We start from the raw sequence: 10,695 nt of genomic DNA, 5'->3' as shown, positions 1-10,695 counted from the left end.
TGAACCACATCACATTGTAGTTCAGCACTGTAACCACAAGGTGTCACTCTACAATCAAAAATATACTGAAAGTACAAGGTTCTTAGATTAAGTTAAAAAACTAAAGGGAAACAAATCACTTGTGTGCAAATTATGATACTGACAGTGTTAGGATACAGCCACTTTCACAGTTATGATAGTAGCCGCCTAATTTGATTTTCATAATGGTTAAAGGCATTTAAATAAAGGCTGCTTAAAAGTTTATCACTACACTACAAAAGCCTTTGAGGGACAGGCAGACTTTAACATTTATAACTCTATGAAGATGTCTGATAAAGTAGAGGATAAAAGAAAAAGAAAAACCAAACTACCGTCAAACTCTGGGAAGTAGTCAACCAGGTGAGAGTACATGATCTTCTCCTCCAGCAGGTCCTTCTTGTTGAGGAAGAGGATGACAGAGGAGTTTTGAAACCAAGGATATGTGATGATGGTCCTGAACAGGGCTTTGCTCTCCTCCATACGATTCTGAACGTCAAGGAGGGTAGAGATAGTTAGAAAGAAAGCACAAAGAACAGTAGAAATACAACCTCAGGGTGAATTCAGAATTAATTATTTAGTTCATTCTTTACTATAAACAATTAAATTAAGGTTTTAGCATTTCTGGCCTTGTGTACAGATGTTACAGTTACTATTAACATAACAAAAGTTATTACAAAGGTTACACATTTTTTGACAGGATTGTCTCTAAGGATTTTTTGGGCTAACACTCAATTAGCAGCTCTGAGAAGTCTTGTGTGAATCTGTCTTTTGTGTATCTGCCAGGTACATTACTGGTGGCGAGTCTGTGGAAGTGGAAAAGTATAGTCCTTTACTCCCTGGTTTTAAGCTGCTACCCTCTGAGGGTCATGGCCTTGTCTTTGTTTACCATTTACCTACAACTGTATTAGATGAACCTTTGAAGACTTAGCAGAATAGAGCGAATATAAAGAATATATGTGATAACCCACAAAAACTGTTGACTTGCAGTGGAGTTTACTTTGGACTGTATTTTTGTTGTTTGTGTTGCCTTCTAATTGGATGAAGGGTCAGATCTTACCAGGACTTACTTAAAAAATAAACTGATAGAAACCACCCAGTCGCCAGGAAAAATACTACCAGGCCAGCGTTAATAAACATCCAGCCAAATGAAACAAACATTCAGTTTTTCTAAAAGACAAACACATGCCAGCAGAAACAAAAGAGCACTTACCGAATTAAGTGTATATGTGACTTTCTGTTGCCATTGCCTTTTTCTTAAAATAATTTTTGGACTATTTATTCATATCTTGCACTGTTCTGTAATTCTCTGGTTTTATCTGTTTTAGCTTATTTTATCTTCTGTTTTATTTCACCCTTTTAAATCCTATTTATGCATCTTTTTACACCTTGTGTTTCTTTTACATCTTATCTTAATGCCTTTAATGATTTATTCAAATAGCCTTGTTAAAAGGTTTTATACAGATAACCTTGCCTCGCCTTACTAAATGGTGCTATATACTGTATATGCTTCATTGCCGGCACAAGACAACCACAAAAAAGATTTTCCTTGTTAAGTGAATTGACACAGGCATGCTACCACATTATACAATTTATTTGTCCAAACTAAACTGTCTAGCAAACATGAGAAGTGGAGTGAGTGGATTGGGAACTCTACTGATGTAAACTACTAAAAGCTGAGAGCTGCTGTTAAACGCGATTCCTCCTTCTGATCTGAAGTCCCTGCCAGCATCACTCCTACAGTTTCATCTCAGCAAGTCATAATAATGGCCAGACTTGACCCGATGAAATCAAAGACATTTGAAAAAGGCTCTGACTGGCCTGAAGGGTCAAAGTCTCTGTCTTGAGCCTGTCAACACTTCAGGATAATCTCTGCGGACTGTGATGCCTAAACGCTGCCCGGCCTCATCTCAGCCGTCAAACATTTAGAAACAGAGCTTAGTGACGGCATCAGAATAGTCTAGTGTGGCCTGCTGCACCACCTGTGACCGAGTACACATTACAAGGAGGAAAAGCAAATAAGCAGTAACCTGCAAAAATAAAATCATATCCTTGTGTGTTCAAAAAAAGCAGCACACCTGAGCAGGCCCAGTGCAGATAAAGTACAGTATGCCGGAGTGGATAAACACCGACGCTGGTGCTCTGTTGACCATGAAGCTGCACTGATGTACAGCAGATATAGTGAGTCAAGATGGCAGCTGAGTCTGGTTTATGAAAGCCAGTTGTCATATGACCAGGTCAGAGAAAGGGTTTGTTGTCAGAGAGGAGCAGAGGGCATGCAGGGGCTGATCACATTAGCTTTATTAGCGATAATTCTATCTGAACAGTCGGGGGAGGCAGCCGACGACATGGAAAAACAACGTATCTGTGCAATAAACAGATAGAAGACCTCTATTCTGCCTTCAAGAGAGACTTATCAATAATCACCACTTTGCTGGGGTTAGCCCCAAATGGCATATCCCGTCTGATCTATTTTTTAAGTCCCAAAAAAGTTTTCTGTATAAATGTGACATATTTAATTATTGTATAATGGGTTTTTTGTTTTTTTTAACCACACGAGGGCAACAGTGACATTTTATCACCTTATGAAGTTGATACGTGTTAGCAAACAGTTGCTTATTTAATCAAGCAGCAACATTAGCATTTATTTGGAGTAGTGAAAGGGTCAAAGAGCTGAGGGTGTCAGGTGATAATGCTCTGTGTGTTTGTCACCTTTCACATGACATGTAGTCATTTGATCCATTGTCAATATAAAAATATTGATAAGTGCAGCTTTTATTGCGAATGTGTAAACTACATGTCATTGTCCAACTGATGTGAATGTTTGCAAATGACGTCAATAGGCTGTTTAAGAAGCTTGATTTAAAATCTTTGTTAGATTATTTCCTACCAAACCAAGCTTGACACAGTGAAAACCTGCATGTCTTATCTTGTTATGGCAGTTAAATTATGACAACAATTAAAGCCTCATTATGAATATGTAGTGTTGAAATGTCGTGCTCGCACTCAACAATTCAGAATCCACACATGTGTCTGTGTCTCACCTCGTTGTCTGACTCCACCAGGACTTGGTCATACTCGCTGAGCGCCACCAGAAACATGATTGAGGTGACGTTCTCAAAGCAGTGGATCCACTTCCTCCTCTCTGACCTCTGACCCCCCACATCCACCATCCTGAGTGGATATGCATGATAAGATAGAGGGCCACCAAACAGGGCGGAGAGAATCACATAAAAGAGAAGAAATTACAATTGGCTCTAAATCTATCGCTCAGAGTTTATTGATCTTCATTCTTTAGATATTAAACCTTTATCATTACTGCTATCTCAAATATTTAACTTCTGTTCAACCTTTGTAACTATGGGTGTCAAACAAATCAAACTTGACACAGAAAATCAGAATACACATGTCTCAAATCAAGCAAGTTAATTTAATTACATGTATAACATTTAATTTATTTAAAATGTAATAGAGGCACCACAGAGGAAACCCTGAAGTGATTGCTGAGGACAAACCACTGGCCAAGTATCTGGTTCACTTCAGGACAGAAGTAAGATTTTAAAGTAGAAGATTTATCAGTGCAAAGAGGCATTCATCTTGCAATTTTTGTTTTTTCATTTTCAGATACACTAAGCTTTGTATCCAGTGGTGGCCAATCAATATATTTTAAGGCCAGTGTGGCGTGACTATTACTGCCGAAGACCACTTGTGAGTCTAGTGTAGTTCAAGCCAAACACCCCTTTTGCACTGAGAATATAAGCAGAAGAAACGTGAACCGAGAACCTGCAGCGTGAATCACAGAGAGGACAGAGCGAACCTTCCCTGAGGTGAACTGAAATAACTACGAGGAAGTGTATGTGCAAACAACGCCATCCTTATTCGGCAAAGTAGATGCAGAAGAGCCCATGCAGGTAATAGAAAATAAATCTACAAAATATTTTCCTGTTTGGAAGAGCCACTAAATGGAAGGGATATGAGAAAAGAGATGAGGAAAAAAACAATTAAAAAAAAGAATTGGCAAATCAGCAAAGAAATATTGAAAAGTGCGGGAAAATTGGAACAAGCACTTGTAAGGCGTGATATGTGGGTTTTGATTTTAAGGATAGGAGACTTGGATCGACTCTTGGATAAACTGGTTTCCCCTGTTCTACTGTTCACTTTTTTGTTTGGATGAGTTTTCTCCTTAAATTACCAAAACAAAGAAAAGGGAAATTAAAGAAATTGAAGAACTAATGCTGCTGGATAAGAATGGAAGAGGGGCAGAAAGAGCAAAAGTCAGATTGACTGATCTGTCCATTTTTCCTGCTGTTACTCTTCGAAGATCAGGCAACTAAACTGTGACAGAAACCTGAAGAATCTGAATCAGTCCATATAATTTTCACCTAATACCCAATATCATTTGGCAGCCACACAGTGAAACTTTGATCGCACATCATAGGGGTGAACTCATTCAGCGAGTCCGCCAGAAGGAGTGAGGGCATTGATAAATGGAGTCCTCCAGAAGAGCCAGCCTAAAATAAAACTCCTTCACATCAGACGACCTCCTTTCTTTCCTCTAGCAAAGGATGAGTGACCTACTTAGTACGATAAGCCCTCCTATGCTGGATAAGCCAAGTGAAATGACATTTTCTGTGACTTCAAAAGCCAATTAAAAGAGAGGGAAGCAAGCCTAATGGAGATGTTTGTCTATGAAAGGCTTCCTTGTTGCAGCTACGGCCCTGTTGACTGCAAGCACAAGCCGTACAGTCCCACATGTGCTCGTTACTATCCACACATTGGGCTGCGGAGCTTCTTATCCTGCATCAAGTGTGCTCTGTGTTTAATTACAGGAATATTATAACACATTCTCATTCTCAGTTAGGAAAACTAAATAACCATACTCTTCTCCAGCTCACATTCATTCCCACTTCATATTTGTATTTTTGGTCCTTTAACATAAAATTGATGTCATTGAGAGCATGTAGTGATTCACCATCAGCAGAGCAGAGCCTATCGGATAGCCGCAGCAGGGCTGCTGGGAACCTCTTCAGCACAACCGCATTGCAAGCAGAGTTATTTCTAGCCTTGCCAAGCGTAGGAGGGGGCTGACATGATGGCTTCCTATCGATTTGCACTCTACTGTAATCGCTCCTGTTCCCTGGGTCTATCTCTATCTCCTCATCTTCTCTCTTTTCTTTTTGTGAGAGAAGAAGGAGGGAAAAGCTGTATTGGTAGCCGGTCCTAAGCCTGTCTCTGAACCAAGTCCTGAAAGGCTGAGTCTTTGGGCTACACTGAGAAGCTAGGAAGGACTCATGTAATAATACGGCCTTTTATGAGCATTTCAGTTTCTGAACATGTGAATGTCTTAAGAGTGCAGCTTGGGAATCATTATGAAGTATCCATATTCAAATTATTTACACAACTTTTACTTTTACTTATTCATTCATCTAGACACATTTATATTATGTTTTATGTATAATTAGAGATTGTAGTTAAGTGATAATATGGTGGATGAATGTATAATTCAGGGCAGCAACTGATTTTCATTATTTACTAATTGATTAATTATTTGCAAATCCTGAAAAATGCCCATCACAACTTCCAGCCCAAGGATAGTCAGTTTTTGAGCACATAATAAAAACAAACAAACAAACAAAAAAAAAAAAACAGCAAATCACATAGGAAACCCTGCAACTAGGGAATGAAAAAATAACAAAACAGCTGCCAAATAATTTTCTGTCAATTGACTTCTTGATTAATCAACTTACAGCAGCTCTTATAGAATCTACTGTAACATTACACATTGAATATACTCTAAATAACAGAATGAATTCAGACATTAGGGTTTAACTCACAAATGGAGACATAAAACAAGTCGTAGGTGACATATTAACATGCTGACTCAGACTTCAGAGTGCCTTTTGGATTTTAAAATGAAAACAGAACACTGGCAGGGTGTGAAAGACTAGAGTTAGTAAAAGTAGTGTAGTTCTTCTTCTACCTGAAAATGATGCTTTGCAAGTCGAAAGGGTATTCTATGATCCCAGTGGTTGGGATTCGAACCCTAAGCACATCCTGTTGGGTTGGTAGATAGGACGGTTCGGCAATACGATCCAGATCACTTAGATAGCTAGAGACAGGAAGGACAACAAACCACAGAGAGAGAGACAGAGAGAGAGAGAGAGAGAGAGAGACAGAGAGAGAGAGAAAGAGAGAGAGAGAGAGAGGAAAGAGAAAGTGAAGCATAACAGCAGATACAGCATAACCCCCTCCAAAAGCAAGTGGATCAGTCCAGATGCAACCAAAGAAAAAAACATTCCCAAGAGTTATGAGGGGATTAGGTGACGTTTTGTACCACTATCCCCAAATTTTCTTAGAAATTTAGCTTCATCCTTGATGGCAGCTCCCAAAGACAAAACAATTGTCATTTTATCTTCTGTTTCCACCCAAAGAGTGAAGGTTTATACATTTAAAAAAGGAGACAGGAACTTTTAACTTGACTCCAAAAAAAAAAAGAAAAAAAAGAAGTATTTAGCACTCAAGAGGCCAGCTTTGACTGCCTGGGTGCAAATGAAAATTAGTGCCTTCCCAGCTAGTCTTGACAGGAGGGTTGGGGCCTGTTCTTGAATCTTTTGAGAGTGTACCATCAGGGATGTGTTAAAAGTGCTTAGCCCTGCTGTGCAGCACAGGGTAGATGGAGACAGCGGCATCGACGGTTTCCAGCTGGCTGACCAACTGTCGCACAGCTAGCCAGCCAGTGACATCATCGGCAGCACTTGACACCAGTACCTGAAGATAATATTCTCCAGGTCAAATGGGTACTCAATGATGCCGGTGGTGGGCACTCGAACCCGCAGCACGTCCTGCTGAGTGGGCACGTACCCCGATGTTGCTATTCGTTCTAAATCGTTAAGGTAACTGTGGGAGGGGAGGGAACATATGACAGAGATGCACATGTAGGCAAACCAACAGTCTCGAGAAGTACGAGACCACATGCACATGTACTGTATATATTAAGAAAAGACACAGAAACAATTGCTTTCTGTCAAAAAACACATACAATCACAGAACAACATTCAAACAAATATACATGTAGCAACCAGTAGCTTGTTAAAAAAAAAAAAAAAATCACAAGTATTCATAAATATATCTATGCACAAGCTTTGGTCTTTTCCCAATTCTCGACTTTTTTACTTTTTTCATTAGTCTGAAATGGATTAATGCAGGTTGGAATTAGCCATGATATTATTAGCAGTCATTTATAAACCTGCCAACATTTCTTCCTTTTCCTCAGCTCTCTGCGTCTGCCTGAACCCTCCTCCCTTCCTCTGTTTGAGTGCATGCTCACACAGGCAGAGAAAAGGGTTTGAGGCAGCTTCACCACTTCTACACATAAAGTAATAATTCTAGTATTCAGTCACTCTCTAGTAAAGTAATAGATCGTAGACGTACTATTTGGTTGAGTCAGAGAGCTGGTACTCTCTCCTGCGATCGTAGGCCTCCTGGATGCCAGGGTCAGCCCACAGCATCTTTATCGCGCCGATGTACGGGTGATCGAATGATGAAACCTTCTCAACGTCCACCTCGCGAACCACTTGGGCGTTATTCTGAGAGAAAAGCAACCGAGCAAAAGAAGCTAACTTTAACAACAGCATTTCAATTCAGTAACTTAGGATTTTATTCAAAATTAATTTCATGAATTAAAAAATGTCTCAAAATCTTAAAGTGTGTGATCACAGGTGGTGTCTTACAAAATCATGCATTTATATAGTGGCCACATTCACTACCTTTGTAGTGCTATATTCAATAAAGTGTACATACCATTAATACTGTATGTATTCCCACTTATACACTGTCCTTTTATGGCTCTATTTGGCCAACGTATATTTATAGTGATATGCCAACAGAGGCCACAGCACACTGGAGGAGACCAGTTCAATTTACTTAACATCTCATTTTACTGTCAGTTTTATGATCTATTTGAATGTGGTTTGCATGAGATTAACTGGACACAAGAGTGTTGGAACTGAGCAATGAAGCACACAGATTACTGTCAGCTAAATGTCTGAAATCAAAATGAAACATGCACATTACAAGTGATTCGACTATCACACCAGAATTATTAAACCAGAATTATAGTTCTTAAAATTAGTCTGAGGACTCTTGTTTAGTTAAGGTGATATTTAATCTTGAGTAAACACATTTTTAGCTGCTGCAGCAGGTAAAGCAGTAAACCAAGCTTGCATCTTAACCATTTCAATAACTTAGTCAAGATATTTCATTATCTCAGCAGCCACTCAACAATGTATGTGCATCAAAAACTAGCAAGTATTTGGATGCAAGTATCCATCTCAATATAAACACATCATAGGACAATATTTTCACCTCAACACTTGACAGTACGCACCTTGTTCTGCTCATACTTAAACGGGATCTTGAGGGTCTCAGTTGCTCGGATCATGGCCTGCATGGAGGTGAAAATGTTCTGGTAGACCAGTTTGGTGAAACCCTTCTTGTCCTCATCTGTGTAGCCTGACCCATGGATTATTCTCATCTGCTTGATGAAAGTGCTCTTGCCACTCTCTCCGGTACCTGCGAGGAAGGCAAGATGACACTGGAGGTTAGCCGACAACTGAAAGAGGGTCATAAATGGACACGTGAAATTGCTGACAGTGTGAAAAATGTATGACAGACTGCTTCCCGCTCTTGCCATGATCCAGGAACAAAACAGTAGGTTATAGCAGGCTACTGTGTTATCCTACTAAGGGGAGAAAAAAAGGTGCAGATGGTGTGTGGAAACATTGTAAAGGGCTTAATGTGAAACCTGCTAAACAAGGCAAACAATGCTAGAAGTGAAAAGTAGTATAAGTATGAAAGTAATGAACATTTGTTTGAAAAAGCATCAACACCTTAATACCCAAAGACAAGCTGTAATCCAGTCACCCTTGTTTAAATCAATACAAAAAAAATACAATCAACAGTGTCAGTCCAACTATTCTGCACTTGATCTTTCAAATTAATGTATTTCTGCTGCTCCAAGAAGAGCAAACTGAGCAGTAAATTAAAACAACATCTGTGAACACTGAGCAGTTCTCCACATAAAAGGTCCAGAGAGCCAATCAAGCATTTCTCTGACTTGTTCAAATGTAGCCTTTTTATGTAACTTTTATTTCTGGGGTAATAAACTAGCCTATCTTTGCAACAGGCCGACCTTGTCTGTCCACCTACACCCTGGTGTTGATACACAAGGCCGTGCAGGAATCCGCACCATCATGCCCCCAGGCAATGGTCCAGACCTCAATGCCAACCCAGGCTCTGTGTTTTACCGGTACAGGCTGCTTAGCTGAGCTGCTCCTGCCTCCGCCTGGTGTCAGCTTATGGTTCGCTTATTGTTAAATGACCTTTTCAGTCCATTAAAACCAGTCATATCTTCCCATCTTCTGTCTTACAATGAAACAAGTGACTCTAGACACATATTTAAACTACAAGCCTAAAATACATATGAAAAATGTTTCTGTGCTTAATTGTGGTCTAGCCATTGTCCTGAAAGTCAAAACTTCCAGAAAAAAAAGAAGGTCATCTTGGGTCTTGTGTTTTGAAATGTAATCATTGTTTTGGCCAGAGTGGTAGCAGCCCAGAATAACCACATGAGGGCTGCACGGCTCACCTCAGCTCAACAATGAACTGGGTAAGCCGAGTTCACTCCTCTTATTTTGTATCGCAGAGACCATGCATATGCAAATGTGCACAAACACACAGAAAGACCAAGTCATGGAGAAGGAAGCTTGTTTGCACATGCACAGAGAGAGAGACTGGCAGGAACTCACAGAACCCCCACAGATCCCCCCTCTCGCACACACTTTTTCTCCAGGAGAGCTCCCACAGAAGGTTCTGTATCTTTATATGGACATATTCTGTGAGCAAACTACCACTCTAGGCTTAGGAGACGCCAGAGTCAGGATGAAAGCATCGCAGTTTCTGTATACTCTGGTCATCAACCAAAGAGGAACATTCAAAAGACAAGGCAGGCAGGTAGCGGTCTAACCTAAAGTCAACTTCTAGTATCACCATGTATGCGTCTCTTTCTAGCGTTCTCTCCAGAGCAATCCTCCTCTCTTCCACCCCCGTTCCATCACCTATTTTCTTCCTCTACAACGCTGCTCGAGCTCTCCACCACTCTCATCTCTCCATCTCACTTCTCCCAACATTCAAGTCTGAGTCACTGCAGTTTCAGTTACACGTTTACTCTATGGTTTCTGCTTTCACTTGTTTTTCTTCTATTGAACAAACAACACTCTAGTAAATGAACTGTAAAAAATAATAGCAAGTGCCCATCACAAGCATTAAATAGTATTTAATCTACATATAAGAAGCTGTAACTACAGCTTGGTATTTTTTATGCACTTTTTAAAGTTGCACATAACACCATATGGATAAACTGTAAATTCCATAAAAACAATGTCTAAATTAAATGTTAGGTTCACAAAGTCTGTCTTAAAACAACAGTCAGGCGCCCATATGAACATTGAAATAGGTTTTGCTTGCTGTAATTATTCCTCTTGTTACTACTGGCCATTAGAAGATCCAATCAAAATCCAAATTAGTCAAATAAAGTGGACAATTACAGTCTTTTTAGTAAAAATGTATTTTTAGGGCTGCCCCCTAATACTGCACCAACTGTTAATGAGAAGAGTCTTAGTA

The 10,695-nt window shown here is 39.8% G+C and overlaps 1 protein-coding gene across 2 annotated transcripts in view; it reads right to left on the bottom strand.

Moving 5' to 3' along the window:
* Positions 1-10,695, bottom strand: part of LOC137187855 (guanine nucleotide-binding protein G(q) subunit alpha) — a 36,668-nt gene that overhangs the window by 5,153 nt on the left and 20,820 nt on the right. Inside the window, exons 2-6 of one of the 2 annotated variants that reach the window (XM_067597088.1) lie at positions 8,402-8,586; positions 7,447-7,601; positions 6,784-6,912; positions 3,060-3,189; positions 351-504 (exon numbers count right to left, since the gene is read on the bottom strand). In XM_067597088.1, the coding sequence (XP_067453189.1) occupies positions 351-504; positions 3,060-3,189; positions 6,784-6,912; positions 7,447-7,601; positions 8,402-8,586 (753 nt within the window). Of the gene's footprint in view, positions 1-350; positions 505-3,059; positions 3,190-5,995; positions 6,125-6,783; positions 6,913-7,446; positions 7,602-8,401; positions 8,587-10,695 lie in introns of both variants that reach the window. The other variant, XM_067597087.1, reaches the window with a different exon arrangement.

This window comes from Thunnus thynnus, chromosome 8, assembly GCF_963924715.1.
Source record: "Thunnus thynnus chromosome 8, fThuThy2.1, whole genome shotgun sequence".
Classification (NCBI taxonomy): domain Eukaryota; kingdom Metazoa; phylum Chordata; class Actinopteri; order Scombriformes; family Scombridae; genus Thunnus; species Thunnus thynnus.
The sequence above is the reverse complement of the archived record's forward strand: the minus strand, read 5'-3'. Positions and strand labels throughout refer to the sequence as shown.